The sequence below is a fragment of the Drosophila albomicans genome, chromosome 3 (assembly GCF_009650485.2).
Source record: "Drosophila albomicans strain 15112-1751.03 chromosome 3, ASM965048v2, whole genome shotgun sequence".
Lineage (NCBI taxonomy): Eukaryota > Metazoa > Arthropoda > Insecta > Diptera > Drosophilidae > Drosophila > Drosophila albomicans.
The window spans coordinates 1539893-1561364 of NC_047629.2; the positions used below are offsets into that span (position 1 = coordinate 1539893).

Sequence of the window (21472 nt, forward strand, 5' to 3'; positions counted from 1 at the left end):
GTGAGGTTAGTTAAAAACAGCTCATAAATAATTAATATTCAAAGTGCAACTTTTGTATTTTTACTGCATATTTAAAAGCTGATAACAAATTTTGTGCATATGCGGTTAAAAGTTGCGAACCAACAAAAACAAGTTTAACTCCTAATGAGCTTGTTAGTAGCCCACCATGAGAGGATAGGAGGAAAATGGGTTTGGGTTGGAACTACCACAACGTAAACTAAAAACCAAACAAAAGTGAATTTAACTTTACTTGGCCAACCAAAGTCAAAAACATTTTCAGCTCATCAAAGTTTAATGTTGGTCCAAAGCCGAATAACAACATCAACAATGATGTAATGGAAAAAACAAGAGAATGCTGTCACATACTATACTATAAGGTATATATCAACGGACGACAATGGGATGTGTTCAAAATTAATATGCTAAATTTAGATTGGCACATATTTTATTGGCGTATCGTATTCCTAAATCAAATTGAGGAGTTGTCAGTGAAGTCTAAAAATATCCAGCAAGGATGAAAAGGAGCATGTTCTTGTTTCTCAGTTTTATATTCCATTTAATTGAGACTGAATCGAAAATAATCATCACACATTGTACAGTCTAGTAGAGGTCAAAAATTTAATGACTCCAGTTGCCTTCTAGCTAGCATGTGACATCTGCATAAACGCATCATCTTCATCTATACCCCAAAGTGAATTCAAAGTTTTTGGCTTTTATCATATTCCAATTAAATTGCCATTAGCAATGCCGTCAAGCACATTTACGTCGAGTGTGAAATATGCGTATAAATCTCAACAAAATCGATTAAGACAGTGCCTTGAGGATTTTGGGGGGATTTATTCATACAAGCTGTAGGGGCCTGTCAATGTCTAATATTAGATTTTGCCATCCAATTAGAACTTTTTTATAAATAAATCTTTTCAATTTATTCAACAGCTGCCTAAAGACAGGCAACATGTTTTCTCCTATTAAATGCGCTGCTCGAAAGTATGCAACAGTTTAAATATGTCTGCGACTGCTGCTGGGATGAACGGAACATTGCGTATGGACGCATTGATTTAGGGATGTTTGTGTGTGCCGTGCCTCTAATTTGCGGCAACAACTACTAACACAGCCTGCCGCAACTCGTGTAGCAAATGAAATTCATAATTTATCTTTCGCGGCTTACCTGTTTGCCGAATGTTGGCGATAGCGATGGCGGTGGCGGGGAGGTGGTGTTGATGCGTGTGGGCGGGGTGTAGAGGATGCGTTGTGATTCCATATTCAGGCGGTCGAAAGCCTTCTCCTCCAGATGAAATTCATCCTCGCTGTTGGCCTCCTGCGGCACCACATCCGGGTTTTTGTCCTCTAAACTGGAATGGCTGCCCATGTTGCGTGAAAGCGGCTCAGCGCTGCCCTTGTCTGCCTCCGTTGTGGTGGCATCGCCATTCACATGGTGACGGCTTCGCTTGCTGCGGAATTTAATGAAGATCACCACACAGATGGCTACCAAAAAGAGTGTCGCAATCACGCCAACCAGTGCGCCCAGCAACGGTGTCAATTGGACCAGCACTGCCGTCGACGAAGCTACAACACAGAAACAGAACGGAACAGAACACAAGAATCATGGTTAATAAAAGGTTATCGAATGCATTGCGATTGCGGTTTTGCTGGTGGGAAATTCAACGGCAGCATAACTGTATCGGTTTCTTTACCTGTGCGAAGCAGCGGAGCGGAGAGAGTTCGACCACGCACTCGATAGGCCATCTTGCTGGATCCCTGAGCATTTACCGCTGTCACGCGTATGTTGAACACCGAGTCACTGGGCAGACGCTTCACCGTAAACTCCGCATACTTATACGACGCATTGTAGAGTATCTGGCGAGCGAGTTCATCATAAACCTGAGCATGGAAATGTTGCGGAATACCCCCATCATAGCCGGGAATGCATTGAATCTGCAGTGAGTTGGCTGTTGCATTGTAGGCCGAGCAGTTTTTCACAGGTTCTGGTAGGTCTGCAAATTTGTTGTATAATAAAGAGGCTTTTAAGTGATACTAAATTACAAATGGGTAAAAATAATATGTTGATAGCAAGTTTCCCTTGTTGATAAAACCCTAGCAACAAGTATGTAATTAGCTTAATATATTAAAGCAGACACTGTTTACCACATCTAAAATCTCAATTTGAGCCATTAACCACGCATTTAATTAGAATTTCAAATTGCGGTACTTAATTGCAAATCGCAAATATACACAGCAATATATGTTTGCTGACAATGCAATAATTAAAATTTACATTTCAAACTTTGATATATTCGTGATCTCAAATATTTTTAGATTTCGCCATTACCGTTTTCAGCTCTTTGAATACCTTATTTATTACAATTTCTAAAGCTTTAGATAAAATTCCGCAAATTTGTAATGTTGTTTGCGAATTTCCATCAAAATTACAGTGAATATTTAAACACAGATGAGGGTGCACTATAACTTCGTATTGGCTGATGCTTCATTAAATATTTTTGCTGCCTTAATTCGTTTTAACTATCCTTGTGGCTTTTTAGGCCATGGCCGCTGTATGTTTAATGGCAACACCCATTGGCGATAGGTAAATAAATGAAATGATGCGCCTTGCAATTTATTGCATTTGATTATCAGATTATTGGCGACACAGATTGAAGTTGCATCAACATCCACATCCACAAAAACAACGACAATGTCGTTAATAACAATGGCAACATGACCGTTGGTAAATGTGGCTTTTATTGCTGCTGCTGCTGTCAGGGACACTGAAAGGACACTTGGACCAAGGACAGTTCAACAAACCGGACAACCGGAGGTAGAGTAGAATGGCGCATCGCAGCGGCAAATGGCAGCAAACGGCAAACAATTGCTGTGCGTAAAATTGCCACATCGCCATGCAACATTGGCATGCCCGAATGTAAATAACACGCCACACACCAAAGTTGCACGCACCACGCTTTGGCTGCCACTTTGGCCGCGATACGTGCAACAATTATCTACTGGCCAGCAGGGGCGACACATCGCAAGCAAATTGAGTAAACATGTTGCACGTCACACAGTGTTGAAATACTACATGCCACGTTGCAGCGAAGAAATTAATTAAAATAAATGTTGTCGTACTTGCTGCTTTAGGCTGAGCGGACTCGCCACTGACTAGCTCTAATATTGCACTCACCTGCAGGCTGAATGTGGTACCAACAGGGCTGACTGTGGCCCATAGGACTGTTGGCCACGCAGGAGATGGCGCCGAAACTCTCGTAACTCTCCACGTGGTAGCTGTAGACATTGTTCAACGGGGGCGTCGATGTTGTAGAGGGCGTGGGCATGAGCTGACGATGATGCTGTTGCTTGTGCAACGCTGCCAGTCGCTTGCGATCAGCCAACTGTCCGCTGCTGGAGGCTGCGTTGTGATGGACACTCGATTCGCCGTGCTGCGGATGCTGCGATTGCTGTTTGCGCTGGGGCTGCTTGTTCTCTACGTGATTCTTGTGTACCATGTTGGAGTACACCATTTGTGGCTCCATATAATCCTGATAGCTGTCAAATTCATCGTTTGAGTCGTGCTCCTGGTCATAGTCATCCTCAAAGTGCACCGTTTCTGCCACATCCACAACGCTGACGACTCGGCCATGGCGACCATGCAGCAAATGCTGACTGCCATGTGTGTGCTTCCGCTTGCTGCGCTGATAATATCCGCCGGGGCCGGAAGCCCCCGGCAGCTGTTGTAGGGGCAACGTTGCTGGCACTAGATGAGCCAGCACCGGCAACTCGATGAGACTCTCCAGTGAGTTGTTGAAGTGCCACTTGTAATTTAGATTATCGAGTGGATTGGCGTCCACCTCGCAGGTAATGTTGATTGTCTGCTTGAGGGCGGCGCGTATAATCGTCGAGTCCGACTTGCACACGGGCGGATCTATTAGGAAGGAAGGAACGAACAAGAGTGCAGGATAAAGTCAAGTGCTTGGTCAAGTGCTGGTCGCATGTTGCAGGTCACTTACATTTGACATCGAGGAAGACCTCATTGCTGGACACGCTGCCTTGTAGGTTGGTGGCACGGCAGAAGTACTGGCCATGCGAAGACTTCGAGATGCCTTGAAGTACCAGTGTTTGGTTGGAGATGATAATGCCGCGAGACGAGTGCAATTGCTTGTCCTGCAAATTGAAGGAAGGGGAAGGCATTGCAACTTATTTACTTATTTTCAATTAATTGACGTTAACTCTGATCATTGCAAACTCGGAAACTTAATAAGGAATAATAATAAAAAATAAATTATTGTATAAATGTCTTACATTATTTAAGTAAAAAAACATACATATTATTATACTAAACTATGGGTTTTAAAAAACTTTATTTCTAAATAAAAAACTTTGTCACTTTGAACAAAAAAGCAAAATCACAGAAAAGATTAATACTAAAATTCCAACATTCTTAAAAGTTCAATCACTTACATTGTGATACCATTCAACACGAGTAATCGCCGGATTGGCGCGCACAGCACAATCGAGATACACATCGGATCCCTTGAGCAGATTATTGGAGTCCAGAGGAGCTCCCAAATTAAGATTAACAATGGGTGCATCTGTAGAAGATAAACATTTTATCTTTAGCATTTTAAACTAGCTGTTGTAAGAGTCCAAACGTACGCGTCACATTCAGCACACGGGAATCCTTCAGGTAAAGTCCTGTGTTGCCATTGCCCATCGTTGTCATCACTGTCGTGTCGCCCTCGTGCAATTGCTGCGAAGTAATGCCGGAATTGAGGGCAATGGAGCACACAACCTGACGCTCATTGTCCTCCGGAACGGGAATGAGCGTTAGCTCCGATATGGTTGTGTTGCCATCGGAGGCATTCTGCGTACAAAATGAGATTATGCTATGGCTAAATGGAGACATTAGTGGCTAACTTACCGATTGCGAGGCGCCCTTTAATATCTGTCCTGCCTTTGACCAGATAATGTGTGGCGGAGGCCGAGCTCCGATTGCTGTGCATGTGACATGAGTGCGGGTTCCAGCGACCACAGCATGATTCAGTCCTTGAAGCAGCAGACTCAATGGTGGTACTGTTAGAGAAAAAGATATTCAGTTGAAAGAATTTACATAAAAATACTTATACATATATGTTAGAATATAGATATTTTGAGCAATTTTTGTAACTACTGTTCAAGACATTACGCTACAAGACGTTAAGTTTAGCAACAAAGGGTTTTTGTTATCTATATTGACCGAATTTGATATAAAACAAGTAAGAAAGCTACAGTCGAAAAAAATTATATCTCTATATCTTCTAGCCTATGGAACCTAGTTGTTCAGACAGACGGACGGACAGACGAACATGGTTATATCGTCTCGACTGTTGACGCTGATTAAGAATATACATACTTTATAGGGTCGGAGATGACTCCTTCTACCTGTTACATACATTTTCTGCCGGCACAAAGTAATAATACCATTCTGTATGTTAAGTGTTATTCACATATAAATTTTAGACTTAATGCAAGAGAAATGGTTATCATTGATAATATCATTAATCTTTTTGTGATACTAAAAACATGAAATGCAATATTGAACTCTAATTTCATTGAAAATAGTTATGATCTTTAACTTATAAGACACTATAAAAATGAATGTAAAGCGAAATTATCAGAAATGAAAGCCGCAACTAAGCGGGTTTTGCAAAAAGTTATCTGATTGTTCTCACAGTCGCACAGTAAATAATGTTTTGTGGATTCGTAATTACTTGCAGTACATATAAAACGATAATTATTGCCTCCTATTTTTGGTAATCCGCTTTTGCATATTTCCGACGCAGCTCTATAAGCAGTACATTAAATGTATAATAGTGAAAGTGCCTTTTGCATACGTTCTATATTTTATATTATTATGGCGTTGGACTCGCTTTTGCTCGTGGGAGCCACAACGCGATTAGCATATTCGCTTTATGTTAGTTGTTTCGGTGTCATAAATGCATAAACATTGGACTTTACGGGCATTACGCCGTTCCACAACGACAAAAACTTTAATTACATTAATTTCTATGTAAAAGGCGCAAGCTTTCCCACTTTTAACACCGCCCACATTCACTGTCTATTCAAGTGATGGCCTTGAACTGTTGACTTTTGGGGAAATACGCCCAACGTGGGGCCATAAACATAATTACAATCACAAAACTGTCGACTATAATGTTCAAGTTTGCACACAGCATCACGAGTTGGATGTTAAAAAAAAATCATAAATTTAATTGCCTTCACTTACGGTTCATGTCCAGGATAACTTTTTTAGTTAGCGCCGGAACCACGTGTCCATTGGTGGCCTGGCAGGTGTACATCTACGGAAGGAGAAGAAGAAGAAGAAGAAGAAGAAGAAGAAGAAGAAGAAGAAGAAGAAGAAGAAGAAGAAGAAGAGATGTAAACACTTATTTGATTTATGCATATTACGATAATTGGCCTTCTATTAATAACAACAATATGCGATAAAATATTGGCGATAATGAGGGGATGTCTCGAAGATGATAAATCAACCGGACCAAGAGGTGAACATTTAACTTTAATTGCCTAAAATGCTCGTCGAACACGCACCGCCGACAGACGAATGCCGACCAAAGGCCAGCCACAGCCATGCCATCATGACCTGCCTTGCAGCTCCAATGGTCCCCCCTTCAAATGCTAATCAATTATGCTTCGTTCCAAAGGAAAACGCAGGCTCGCGCTGTATTAATATCATAAATTCTGTAGTAAACTTGTTGTAGCTCTGTGTGTGTGTTGCTGCTCTTGTTTTTGTTTTTGTTGTTGTTGTTTGTAATTCGATACTTTCTGACCATATACGTTTCCAATTGGGACATTTTATTGAGGCACGAATATTGTAACGATGTCTAATAAAAATATTTGCATAACTTGGGGAAAATTAAAACGGTTCACTCGCGCCTGGCTGCCTCGCGCAGTCTGTCAAAGTGTCGTTTTTGGCTAGGAAATTGGGTCATAAATTTCCATCGGTTATACAATGACTGCGTCAGGTGGGGTCGCAGTAGGTCATCGTCTTTGGTGCCGTTGACGTTGTCTCCCATGTGTTTATTGCTAATGTACAATACATTTCTTGTAGTTCCCGTCAAGCTAAACGGCATCGTTTTGAAGTTACATCAATTAACGCTGTCGTCTATTGAGCTGCTTTTGTGAAACTATTCGAAAGTTAACTTATTGACATATAACTAAAAAAATGTTATGAATTGTGTAACACAGTGCTGGAAGAACAAGTTATGCACACAGTTCTAGTTTAGAACTGGTTTAAAACTAACAACCAAATTGGTTGATAAAAGGAACTCATGAAATCTCACTAATTATTGTTGAAAAACTGATGTAACAAATTCATTGTTGACGTTCAATAATTTGTGGTATTACGCCACAAAAGCGTTCAGTGATTTTAAGGCTGGCATTAATTTAAAAGTAGAAATTATTTAAGAAATTGAAGAATAGAAAAACAATGCTACAGTCTGGTTGACAACTTGCCATTTCTTTTAATTTATGGTAATTTTCAATTATTGATATACCTAAAATAACCTTCAATATATTTTGTACTTTTTCGGTTTACTATTTTGGTATATTGTAAGAATAATATCGCCCCTGTTCTGGTATTATTCAAAGTGGATAGCGGATAATTCACAGTAAAGCACTCTCGACAGTAGTTTTCTTGCGAGTGGTTTAAGAACTGACATTAATTGAGAACTAGAAATTATTTAAGCAATAGATTACAAAAAAATACTGCAGTCTGGTTTATATTGTTCTCTACGGTATATTTTGAATGTAATAATATATTATCAAACCAAATATTGCTGTTGTATATGTTAGTAATTTTTTAGTACATTGTAAGATCATTCTTACAATTTGCACTGTTTTGTTTTACACAAAATTTAGTTTTCTTTCTTTTTTTTAATTGACACTACTTATTGCTGAAAAACAAATGCAACAAATTCATCTTCAAACTGAGCTAAATAATCTGACTAATTCTTGTATGCATATTAGTCAAATGCATCTAGAGTCAACATTGTTGGCGTACAATAATTTGAGGTATTACCGCTCACAAGTTGCAAATGATTTTAAGACTGGCATTAATTTAGTTTTAGTCCACAATGCTAAGCGCGCACAAAGACCAGCATTCACAATGGCCTACAATTTGTACAAGTTGCCCGCTTCGAGGGGATATCGCTCCGAATCGCTGGATTAGCGTTCTAACAATATTGTTCATTACAGCAAAGCGAAATCGGCTTAGAATCAACAGCGAAGAGCGAGCAAACAACAACTGGGCAACTGGGCAACCGACAACAACTAGCAGCTCCCCATTGAATTATTCCCCAATGCAGCCGCGGCTGCATTCATTTCCCAGGCACTTTGATTTCTATTAGCTATTGTGCGACCATGACTGCGGAGGATGATGGCTGCTGGAATGGGAGCCGACCACACCAAGCGTTGTATCATTAATGGGAGGCGATGCTATTGTGGCTAACCGAAATAAATGGTCGGCGGTGGGTATTGTGCTTGGCTTATGCATTCAAGTGTCCAAAGCATCCAAAGCGGCTGTCTTTGTTGACTGCTCGTAAATAAGGCTTAAGAATTTTTGGACGTCAGCTGGCCAATGGTCGGGGCCACTTACCGTTAGCAGATCCTTGCGCTGAATGTTCTTCAGCTGCAGGGCATTGCGCACTGAGCCATCGGGCAGCACCTGATAGGAGTCATCCACTAGGGCGTGCTCTCGCCACCAGGACACCCGAGGCGGGGGAACTCCGCCACTCGACAGACATGTCAGGTTGATGCTATCCCCTTCCAGATATGGCCCAGCAGTCTGATCTCTCACTGCCGCCCCATTGTTGTCCAATATAGTCAACTGCGTGGGAGGCACTGAAAAACGAAAAAACAAGGATATAGAAACATGTTGAGTAGAGTAGGGACTTCTTATTGAGAGGCATTCTCCACTCACCCAAAACTGTCACATTAATGCGCCAATTGCGCGTTGGTGATTTATGGAAATCAACGCGACATTTGTAGAGCCCAGCATCCGAGGTCTGAATGTTCTTGATGCGCAAAGCCGGCGGATTTGTGTCATAGTAGAAGTGGGCCTTCTTGTTGAAGACATTTTCATCAGCCCACGGTATTGCCTGGTGTAGTGGTCGACCTCTGGCATCAAAGCTGTTAAATAAATACAAAAATATGTATAAATAAAACGTTTAATTTAATTATTGCCAACAGCTATTTGCATATTTCAAACGTTGTAATTGAATGAAGCAACTTTATTAAATTTATTAGAATATCAATTTATTCAAAATGGTCTTAATATCTTATTGCATTAAATAACCAATCTCGATGTCAAATATTGGCATATTGATTGGGGAGAGCTTCATGAATATATTACAAAATATTGATTCCCATGAAATTACAGATTCTGTACGTGAATTTAACTTTATAGGATTATTTAACATTTTCGGGAACTATTCTATAAATCAAGATTAGAATTTTCATTAAAATTGGAGTAAATCTTTTTATAAGATTTACATTTAACAGGTCTAAGATGGAATAACAGTTACTATTAGATATTAATTTAAATAATTTTCTGGTTCAAATAAGTAGGCAGTGTTGTGATATATAACATTCAGAAACCAATATAACAAATGGATTAATATTGGTTAATTACTAAAAAAAAAAAATGGTTGTCAAAATGTTAATCTATAATAGTTATGTGATATACACGGTTTAAAATGCTTGAAGCTTCCATCAGACTCAGCGCACTTGATGTTGTTGCATATAGAATTATCTATTCAAATCAGAATGCCTTCATGCATAGGCACTCCCTAGAGATTAGTGAAAATACCAGACAGTCGTCGTTTTATTGTCAACAATCGATTTTATTTGGCAGCAATTAAGATGGGAAAAATTAAGTGTGTCAAATCAGAAATGAAATAAGAATTAAAACCGCTGAAAATGCAACAAAATCCACTCGCAATCGCCCCGTAAAAATAGAATGTCTAATTAACTTTCCCCAGCAAAACAGAACCAAATTCAAACAATGGAAACGACCAAACAGTTTTTTATTTTATTGTTATTACCAAAGGTTTTTTTGTTTATAGCCGTCTGTACGCATTTTGACAAAATACCACATTAAATGTCAACGCCCCAAACATATAGCCAACGGCAGCAAACACCATCAAATCGTGTGTATAGGAATATATATAATCGTAAATAGCCCAAAGTGCATTTAAGAACTTTCAATTTTGTCAAATTTCAGAACGATTTTTTTTTCGTAAAATTTAAAATTTCTACATTTAAATTGTTAGATCTCTTCCTCGATTTTATTCTGTATGTATTTCGTTGTCTTTTTCATTCAATATATATTTTTTGCTGGGGATTTCCCCTTGCACATTAGTTTGGCTCTTTATGTGTGTGGCACTTAATTTGATGACACTTGTAAATTTTTAATTTGTTTTTTGTTTTCCTCTCGAATTTGCGTTGCCCTTTCTGTGTTTATTTCCCCCCTAAAGTCACGCCCAGTGTGGCTGTTGTTTCTCTTCTCTTCCCTCTTCCAGCTCTACAGCGAAATGTTGGCAACCAAAATAAATTTCGCTGTTTATGTTAATTCGTTGGCTCGGGCTAAGTTTTTCATTTTATAGTTTGCTTCAATTAATTAATTGATCAATTTGCCTCGGGTTGTTGTTTTTTTTTCTTTGTGTACTTTTTAAGCCGATTCCATTTACATTCTTTTTATTTTCTGCTTTTAATTTGCTTTATTTGCCAGCTGCATTTCGCAGGTCTGCGCTGTTTGCCGTAGTTAAGCAGCTTTAAATAGCCCAGAAACCAGAGGCAATCAAATACATTTTACACCCAAGGGTTTATTATAAAAACCAGATGGATCAATTTACAATTTTTCTCCTCTTTGAAATATAATATAGTCCTATGACCTCTGTTCTATATATGCAACTATTTTAGGTCATTACTTGGTCGGTCCAGTCTCACTTTAACCCATGCTTAGAGTGTATAATTTATGATCGCCTGATATCACAATTTTCCCCTAGATTAGCGCGCATCTTGAATATATCAAAAGCTTATGCATATCAACTTGAGTCTCAGCCCTCGGTGAAGCTAGTGATTTATCACTCGGAACATTTAAATGCACCCACGAGTCAAGAAAACAGACTCGAAATTCTCATCTCCCGACCGACTGCAATGCGAGTCAAAAATAATAGGAGAAGTGCGAGTAAGTGCCACATGATGGATGGTTATTTGTTAATGGATTTAAAGATAATTAAATTAGGTTTCGCATCCAAAAATGTAAGCTAGGCCCCTTCCCCACGCTGCAGCTGCCATTTGCCCCCCATAGAAACTTTCATAATTGCAGGCCGCCTTAGGCCGTCAAAGGTCATTGATTGGAAAGTGGAAGATGGGGGAAGTGCAGTTGTACCTGGGCATTGCCTTGGCAATTGGGCAACAAACTTCTCATGTAATTAATCTTCCGACCTCTTTGGCATATGGAAATTTTACTTGTGTTGTAAAAGCGTTGTTGGAGAACAAATAGAATAGAACGAGAACAATAAGAGCAAGCAGCAACAACGAAAATTTATGAAGTGTAGAAAAAGCAAATTAAAATTGATGGAAAACAATAAAAAAATGCGGGCAAGAGCACGGACACGAACAGCAGGGGCTGGAGGCGGAGGTGGCGGTGGAGGAGAGAAAAAACGCTTTATTTGGTAGCTCGACAGATCTGTTGTTCACATCGGGCATGAGAGAGGTGCTAGGTGTGATGAGTATTCGGTGGGCAGGGCCATAAACTTTATGCGGCCATAAAAGGCAACACTCGCAACTGTAATTGCAGTCACCGCAGCGAGTTCGTGCTGTAGTAGAATCAATTGAACCACATGAATGCACATTCAACTTTGACACTTTGACTTGGGTATAATCGATTTCGCTTTCGCTTGGAGTCTGTTGAGGGAATGATGCGTTGCGAGTGTTGTTCTGTTCGTCAAGGTTGCTCTCCGCGTATGTAAAATCAATTTATGGTCTAGTGCGCGTCACTCCATCAGCATTTACCCGCCTCAAGTTTCGTCGCTGAGCTGACGATAAAGCCTTACGAGAGCGCCTTTCAGCTTCGGTACATTTTCGTACTGTTAAGAAATGCCACCCAACAGGTCTCCCACCTGCTAGCATATATATACATATTATTTTCAAAAATCGTTTGGGTTCGACTTCGCAGAAGCCCGGTCCTCACTACCCAGTCAGCCACTCCTCCCTGCACACTGCTCACTGCTTCCTCCTCACAAGTCTCACGTTTCGTTGCAAACATATATCAGGCCAAAAGATGCACGTACTTAGCTGGCGCTCTTTATGTACACGTATGTGTGTGTAAGTAATGTTTATATCGTCAAATTCAACATAAATGCCTTACGTTAATAGAATTTATAATGAGCACACCTAGTGGCGTGTGTCGCCATCTTTAGCTTTTCATAATTGGCCCCAGAGAGCTCTGGGAATCGAACCGAAAACATTGACATACACCCGCAGTATTACTTGGCTCCCCACGGGGAGCTCAATGTGTGCTCAAATATTTTCTCGTTTTTTTCTTTTACCTTGGAAAATACCAAAAAAAAAGCACCTAATGTGTATCTGTCAAATTGTTTATTTAATTTTGTAGGGTGTCACTTTAATAGCATCTTATTTGATTAGATCGCGTGTGTTGCCAATAAAATGATTTTTATCTAATATGTTTGGGTACATTCATAAATGGAAGGACCTCTTCCTAATCTACTTTTCATGAAGCCGCTTATAAAACGAGAGTTATGCCACAATCTATGACTCCATAAAAATACATTTGCAAAAAGGACCAAATGGAGCGTACATTGTATAACCGAATATGAATTGAAAGACTTTATAAATTAAGTATTATTAGTACTAAAAAAGTGGCCTTATATTCTGTAATTTTCATTAAAATAATTACGGCTATAATTTTATGCTTATTGTAGAGTTTTCCGCAACCTTTTTACAAATTTAAATTACAAGAAGTTATTTGCCCTGACCGTTAAAGTGCTGCAATTAATTAAACCACGCATTGAAATCAGTACAAAAATATGATGCATTAACTTGAATTCACTTTAGTGGCTTCTTATAATGAATTTAGCTCAAATATACTCCGTTTAAGTATACCGAAAAATACGAAGATAGACCATTGTAGACCATGTATATCGAATATCGATATACTAATACATTGAAAACAACATATACATACAAGTTTATCAACCAAATCAATTAAAACCCGTCATACATTCAAATATTTATATAAATTCAAACTGGCTAGTTAAATATTATTATTGGTTGCGCTTTCATTTAAATATTTATGGCGAATACGGAACAAACCTTACGTATTATAATCTAATTAAATACGATGGATTCTATATTTTTGGTATTTTCCACAAACCCTTTTCCAAACATTATATGTATAATAATTAAAAGCTTTCGTGTTCAATACTTACGTGTATATAGGCTTCACGTTGCCCTGGCGATACCAAATAACCAGTTGAACCTTATCGGCAATCATTGTGCCGGGCATTAGATCACAGGGCAATGCGACCTCCGAGCCAACGGCCGTCAGTACCTCCGATAAAGGACCTGGAGGTGGAAAAGCAATAAATGTAGTTGGTTTAGTTAATACTATACTCGGTATCAATTACATTAAAATTGGAATTGAGAATAATTCATTTCATTTTTGTGGGGCTGATTTGAATGGTCTGCCCATTGTTTCGGCCGGAGCTACACTTAATTGAAATATGTGAACTTTAATATTGTGCGTGATGCTTCTTGCCCTTCCCCCTACCAATGTGAGCGTGTTGTGTGGCGGTTGTAAGTGTGTATATATGATGGTATGTAGTTCTATGTCTGTATGTGACTCGCTTTTGTGGACTCGCACAATGCCATAACTATAAATTGACTGACAGCTTGATTTCCTTTGATGATAAGCTGGCGCTGAAAGGGTAACCGAACTCGGCTGGACGGATTGGGATACAGATATGTGTATGAATATAGTAGTCCACAGAGTCGTCACCATCATCTATGCATCTAGTACATGGGATAGTGTCAATGCATTGAGTGGCGCCTCAAAGCTTGCGGCTCGCAGTCCGCGCCCCCAAAACTCGCGACGTGGTGTCGACATCGATGGCTTCTTCTATGGCGTCGCGCTGTGCGTGCCGCCCGCTGTGGAACGTCTCTGAGCTGCTCGACTGGGCGGACAATTAGTCGTTGTTACCCCCCTCAGAGGGGGGAGACCGAGAATGGGACTTGGATTGGGTATAGCTCTGACCATTTGACAATTGAATGCAATGTGGTTGTTGCTGTTGATTGGTATTTGGTATTATCAAAGCCTTGTAATTATACAAATTATATTTTCCATATTTCTATTGCCACATACACAGAGCTACATACAGGCAACCAATGGGCGTGACGTACGTGCCTATATGCCACATTCAGCGCCCCTTGGCACCTCACCCCGACCCCGAGACCGAGCCAAAAATGCTTATCAAAAATTTGTGTGGTGCCTCGACTATGTAAACAGTTAATGTTTGCTTTGCTTTTAAGCTTTTACAAATATTGGTAAGCATTTATCTATTAAGTAGATAATGAAAATGAAATTCAAACGCTAGCTGCAATTTAATTAATTTAATGCAATTTTATATCTCTTGATTAGTATTAGTCTAAAGTAAAGTCTAAAGCATCGAAGAGAGTCAGGGACCAACAATCGTAGGTCAATTAATTGTTGTAATAAGCGACAAAAGAACTGAGAGGAGAGGAACACAATTATTATTAGCTAATGAAAAGTGGAATGTTGTGAATACAAAACAATTATTCGTATTGCAGCTTAAGTATTTCTTTGACTGTGCTTTCGATTATTGCCGGCACACAAAATAAGTCGATTCATTTGCCAGCAGAAAATTTAATTAATACTCATAATAATTGAAGCTATTGTTCGCTCTGTTTGTTTTGGGAAACACATTCGACTAAGCTTAGTATATATATTTATAGGTCAGCAATCGCTGGGCTATTTTTGTGCTTCATTAATAGCCATATAATAATACGTAAGAGAATTGGAATGAGACAAAGTGCAAGGACCCAGCTTTGAATAGAATGTTGTGAAAAGACCGAACTGATACTTTTATATTGATTCGATTACACTGACGGAAGCATCTTCCGTTTAACCATCTGTTCCGCACTTATTCATGGCAACTTTAACAAATTGGGGGCAGGAAACCATGAGAAATGAACATGGCCATTAAGCATGGACGAATCGTGAAAGATATGTCAAATCACTATAACAAATCGTAGACTTTTTCGGGCCTCACGCAAAATATACAAAACGCACTTAGCCCAGAATGCTTTACGGCCTGGCTGGAGGCGCCAAATAAACGAGTGTATGACCGCAATAGGAATTGGGGGAAGGGATTGGGATGTGGATAGGAAATGGAGATCGAACGAATGATTTAATTCATGGAGGGCAGCAAATGCAATTTGTTTGGCTTCACAAATAAACAAAATGGGGTCAACAGATCAAAGCGATAACAAACAAAATTGTGCCGCAGCAAATGAGTTGCGGATGAAGATGGGCATGTCCAAGTGGCTGGTTGAGCTGAGCTAAGTTGTCGGGGGGCAATTACTAATTGCAATCGAACAACAAATGTTCACACACTTGGCATATGAATGACTGAAAATTAATCGAATCGAATCGCTATTCAATGGGCTACGCAAACCAAAAAAGCGATATTTCGCAATTGTCGGATGACTGGAAGGTCGTTGCATCAATTTGACTATTATTTTGGGAGGAGACTAGCTTGAGAGAGGGGGGAAAGATTTATTGTCACACGATCCGAATTTGACGCTTTGATTGAATGAATGGCCGGCCGTCCGACGCCAAAGTGCATTTCAATGTTCGGGAACATCGTAATGGGCCGTTTGGTCTCTCGATCACTGATCTGCTTTGATCTGTTCGTATCCAGCCGACAACACAGCGCTGTTCTGGTTTTATTGGCCAACAATATTTTGACAAATTTGTTTGGTCTTCGCGCTCTGCGACAGTGAACGGGCATTTTGCTGCTAATGGTGCTTGCAACAAATTTTTCTGCATGATGTATTCTATAATTAAGTAGAAACATGTTTCCCGTTCCGCCTTCTCCTCCTCCTCCATGCACATGTTGTATGCCCCGATGTTCTCGCCTCATAATTGTGCCCCTTAATGTGGGCGTCAACATGAGACGAACGAGTCTCGGAGAGTTGCGTTTTATATGGAGAACATGAACATATTGTATACAAGACTCTGTGATGCAGCAGAGTCAATTTATGAACTCCAAACATCAAAATGCATGTCAATTGCATCAAATTCTTGGAATCTCGAAAGAGTTTATTGAAATCTTTTGGTTATATATATTTAGCTACAACATATGCATTATTAACTTGCTATGTGTTGTTTGATATTTCGTTTTTTTTTCTGACTTATTAGATCGAAGACTACTTTACACTCACTTGCTTAGCTAATTTCCACCTTAGCTAATTTCCACCAATCAGATTCAATTATCCAGTCAATCGGTCATTCATTCATTTTTCCCTCTTAACACAAACAAGCACTTATTTATTTATTTATTTTGCCTGCAGCTTGAAATTGAAATGAAAATATTTTGACAATCACTGGCATGTGGCGAGTTATTGTTTAACTCTATTGTACAACAACATGAGGTAATTATTTAGATCATTTGTTTTGGTCTCTGGAGTCTTCCCAATGGGGGGCCGCTGGCAGTGTAAAAAGGGAAGTGGAAAATGGGAAACTAGACGGCCCTCGAGAGCTTTTCGTCGCATTCATAAATAAGAAACAACAACTTGGCGCCTCTCTCTCCTAAAGCAAACAAGAAAACAGCAGCAAGAATCCAAACAGATCGACAAATAAATCAAACAAAAAATGTTTATGTTTTTTACATCAAGGAAATGAATCAGTCGGAATGAAAATGTTTGGAAAAGCTTTAGCTTAAATTGAAAGCAACTATAAATAAAATTTAGTGTTACTGTAAACTGCTGGGAAAAAAGAAATGGAAATGATTATGTAATTTGAAACACTTGACTAAGGAAATGATTGAGTCTCGGATTCGATTTTGAATTTATAATATTGTTGGTTCATGCTTTGAATATAATTCGATATCCTCGGCTCGTAATCAATAACGATTGCGATGATAAAGTGTGAGGTTTAATCAAAGTCTGGCATTAAACAATTTTCTTATTTGCTATCAAAAGGTTATCTGCAATTCAAGCCAAGACGTCAACTGTCTTTAAGCCACATGGCAGCAGTAATAGCCATGACAATTGCTGGCGACAAATTGGCAATGACTCAAGCAAACGCCTTCCCCTCCCTTCATTCCATAGGCGCCACTTGACATCAACAGCAACAGCAAAAGCAACAATGACAACAGTGTAACGTAAATGTGTCTTTGATTTTTCCTTTATTTCTATATTTTGCACACAACAACAACAACAGCAATCCTCTGAGCAATGCTCTGCACGTGACCAATGACAATTTGCGATTCGAGTTGCTGCTGCCCATTTATGACCCGTCTCGTTCCTGTCTCCCCCCTTGTTGAGTGGATTTTTTATTTGATTTTGCTGTCGTTTATTTGACTTTGGGACAAACGTCTCTCCCACCCCCTTCCCCTGGATAACTACCACACCTTAGAATAGCCTTGGACTTGGGCCGAGAACTTTGCTCGTTGTCGTCGATTTGAGCTTTAATACTTCCTGCAGGCGCATTTGTTGGGATTTTGGGGTCTCTGGCCCAACATCAAACGCTTTGGCGGAAGCTCAAATTGCTGTGGCAGCCCATACACTTGTTGGCATATAGACCCGATACCCGAGAATTCCAATAATACGCTTCCAATTGCTTATGACCAAATCCTGTTCCACTGACAAATTCATTCAAATGAACTTCTAAATTAGCCAGGAGCTTTTGTGATTACTTCCTTTTTTATATGACCCCGGAGGTTATAAATATATGGCAAATAATTTGCTTTCGCGGCGAATATTATTGGATTTTCATTAAGCTTGGAACTAAATTCAGATTTGCATTTACACGCAAACCGTTGACCGAGAATTTTGATTATTTATTAATAGTGACTGGTAAGTGAACTAACGGAAAGACAGATCAAACGTCAACTTTTGCTGGCATGTCGAGGCCACATCAGTCAACCGCTGAATGCACTCGAGCTCGAGCGGGCACTTGAATTTTTATATAACCGTATATAATAATGTTATGCTTATATTTTATTTATAACAAGCTGCTTGCAACGTAATCTATGTTCGAAAATCTTTGTACTCTGGCACTTGGGACCGAGAAACTAATTTTATGATGGATTACTGCCCTAACCCCCGCAACTCTGGCTGCAGCTCCAAACCGAAGACCAATGGCAATCTGAAGTCTGTTTGGAGGTTCCACTGGGTTGCACTTATCGCGTCCGCTGTGCCGTCCATCAAATGCATTGCAACGTATGGCTCGCCACGCTTATCGCACTCGATGCACACTACACTCACCTTTCCTTCTATTTCTCCACCCCTCGATGCTAATAGAAACCTCAAAGCGCGTTTCACTTTTGTTGACATTTGTAAAATGCAAACAGAACACGCAAAGGCGATAGATAACCTGCAGCATGGACATGGATACGGACGACTCTCAACTCCAACGTGGTGGACTCGTCTCGAGCACACCAACTTTAGGGGACACTGTCAATGGTTAGAGACATCACTCAAAGTGATTAGATCATAGTTTCAAGCACGTCTAGGAATGGGCGGAAGAATGTCGAAGAGAGATAAGTAGAGATAGATAAGTAAAACCGCTGTTTGGAGCGGAATCCATAGATCTATTTGGATTGAGAAGTATTCACTTGGAGGTATGTGTGGGAGCTTCAATTAGTTCGATTTTATTGCCCAAAATGGGCATGAGAATGGCTATGCCAATGACTTCTTTTCCCGTGGAGTTTCTTTCCGACGTGTTCTCAATTTTACGATATTGACACTAGAAATCGTGACTTTTTCATTATGAACGGGATTTACACGTGTTTATGGCAGCTCATAAAAGGGGTTCGCCCCGCCTCACAGGAAGTTCAACGGGTCGCACTGAAGTCTAGTAATGTTCACCATAATGGCATAACAGTTCAAGATGTTAGTTGAGTTCCCAGCGTAAGTAAGCCTCATATTTACAGTATTGTTGCTGCTGTTAGACAGGACACATTATGATCTCAACTGCGCCTTGTCTTGGGCTGGCTTTGTTTGTTGGCGCTGCGAAGCAAAAGCTTTTGCATTTTCTTTCGCTCTTGCTCTTGCTCTTGCAAATGGAAGCTCGCTTTTGAAGTGCCATGACACCTTTGACAAATAGTTGCAATAAAGTGCTGTAAGTGCTGCGTGTTGTTTTCGTTGAAAGGTCTACCTTAAAGGTTCAAGACTAAACACGGAGGGCATCTTACGGTGCTCGATTCACAGTTCGCAGTTCGACTCCCGTCACCCGCCCCACGGAACTAATCGCTGGGTAACATGATATTCATGCCGCATCAAATTAGCTCTTCTAGCCACGTCGTTTGCCAGCCACAGAGGCAGGCACAATTCGAGCCAGAAAGAAGATATTATGCAAAATAATATATAATTTTGATAGCACCCAATTTGAGCCTGTCATAACAAATGTGCTGAAACAAGTCCTGAATATGTATGCCCACCAATCCCTCCATTACTCTCTCTATTTCCCACTCCCCCTACCACTTAGCAACACAAAGCACGCAAGAAAATGTCTGAAAAAAAGGCCGAAAGGAAAGCAAAATATCAAAACTGGCTCAACGAAAACGGCAGTAAAAGTGAACCAACAAAAAATCGATATATGTAAAAAATGTTTGCATGACTTTAGGAAATTTAGCAAAAGTTTTTTTCTGTGGCTGTTCTTTTTGTTGTTGTGCTCGGATCTTGTTGGGCCAGGCCAAATAAAGCTTCATTGATATGAAAAATATCTTTTAAATGCTATAAAGCAGATGGGTGAGAGGAGCGGCAAATGACTGCGGTGTCGGCGGCCTCTGTGAAGAGCGGCAAAAACAACACTCATAAAATTAATATGATATAATAAAGAAAAATTTGCAAGCTGCCAAAACCATAACGATTGATTCTGAATTATAGCCGGCAGCCAAGGCTAGAGGCGGAGAGGTGGTGAAGATGATGAAGCGGGAAAGGGAGGGTTCCTTGTTACGCCCTCAAAGGCCGCTTTGCCGCAATATGTCTGTGGGACTCTAAGCGAAACCGATTCGAATAAATAACACGATGCCACATAAAATCAAATATGTTGCATCAAAAAAAGTAAAAAAAAAGAACAAAAATATAGAAAATCGAGTCTGCTCTGGTTTTATTGGGGCTGAGTTGGGTTCGTGGCGGACGTGGCCACAAGGAATTTCCAAAGGGATTAGTGCGCCACTTGCTCGACGCAAGCGTTGGCAGAGGGAGGCCACGATCGTAGGGCGATGTGCGACGGTGACGGGGGTATGTCAAATTAATCACTGCATTGTTCAGCGCTTTTCAAAATAATAAATACTTCAGCGCAACTATAAAATAAATTACTCAAAATCATTTCACATTTCACTATCGCAACGAAAACAACCACACAGAATAGAATGGAACGGAATAGAATAGAATACAATGGAAAATAGGCATGAGATAGAATAGAATGAACAGAGAGATCGACGCAGTGGAGAACACAGCGGAACTGCGTGTTTGGACAGTTTTAACATTTGGTTTCAGTTTTCCTCCCCCTCTATCCACCTTCTACCACGCCCCTACGCTCAGTCAGTTCCTATTCCCATATCCCAGTCCCTTTTGTCGTCTGTTGTCATGCGTTTTGTGTGTCAACTTCAAATGGAATGAAATGTCTCGGGAATTTGTAGATCATTAATAACATCGCACACAAAACAGCAAAAAGTATAAACGCATTGGGCCACTTAGGAGCCATGAATGGGCGTACGACAAGAGACTACTACGCCAGAAGTCTCCACTCTCCACTCTCCGCTCTGGCAGTCGCCTGTTGTCAACAGCACTCGGATACTGCAGAGGGAGCAACAAAAATACATAATAAAAATGCCAGGGTGTAACCCATGGCGGCTGTGGCATAAAATTGGAATGGCAAAAATTAATCACAGCAACAGAGGAATGAATGAAAAATGCAATCGCTGCTGGTTACAAGATACCTCTGAGTATATAAATACGCAAATAGACTGTGCTTAACTTTGAGGCAACATGAGATCAGCTGTTGCTTCCAAGTTCCCTTGGGCTTGCCATAGGGCAGACAAGAGATTGCATATATAGATGGAAATGTTTTTGTGGAGTGCGCTATCCAATTAGGATTTACTCAGTCGGATAATTATTTGAAATTGTTGATTCAACAACTAACAAACAGGTT

At 40.1% G+C, this 21472-nt stretch overlaps 1 protein-coding gene and 1 long non-coding RNA gene across 2 annotated transcripts in view; one reads left to right on the plus strand and one right to left on the minus strand.

Annotated features, from left to right (window-relative positions):
* LOC117567710 (uncharacterized) overlaps window positions 1-21472 on the minus strand; it is a 49015-nt gene that overhangs the window by 2179 nt on the left and 25364 nt on the right. Inside the window, exons 3-13 of the mRNA XM_034247867.2 lie at window positions 13500-13635; window positions 8966-9174; window positions 8642-8886; window positions 6254-6326; window positions 4910-5061; window positions 4645-4852; window positions 4450-4580; window positions 3999-4152; window positions 3176-3913; window positions 1695-1994; window positions 1169-1566 (exon numbers count right to left, since the gene is read on the minus strand). Coding sequence (XP_034103758.1) covers window positions 1169-1566; window positions 1695-1994; window positions 3176-3913; window positions 3999-4152; window positions 4450-4580; window positions 4645-4852; window positions 4910-5061; window positions 6254-6326; window positions 8642-8886; window positions 8966-9174; window positions 13500-13635 — 2744 coding nt within the window. The remainder of the gene's footprint in view (window positions 1-1168; window positions 1567-1694; window positions 1995-3175; window positions 3914-3998; window positions 4153-4449; window positions 4581-4644; window positions 4853-4909; window positions 5062-6253; window positions 6327-8641; window positions 8887-8965; window positions 9175-13499; window positions 13636-21472) is intronic.
* On the plus strand, window positions 16623-18060 carry LOC127565503 (uncharacterized). The gene is made up of 3 exons (XR_007954807.1): window positions 16623-17238; window positions 17293-17474; window positions 17534-18060. It is a non-coding gene; the product is annotated as an uncharacterized LOC127565503 (long non-coding RNA).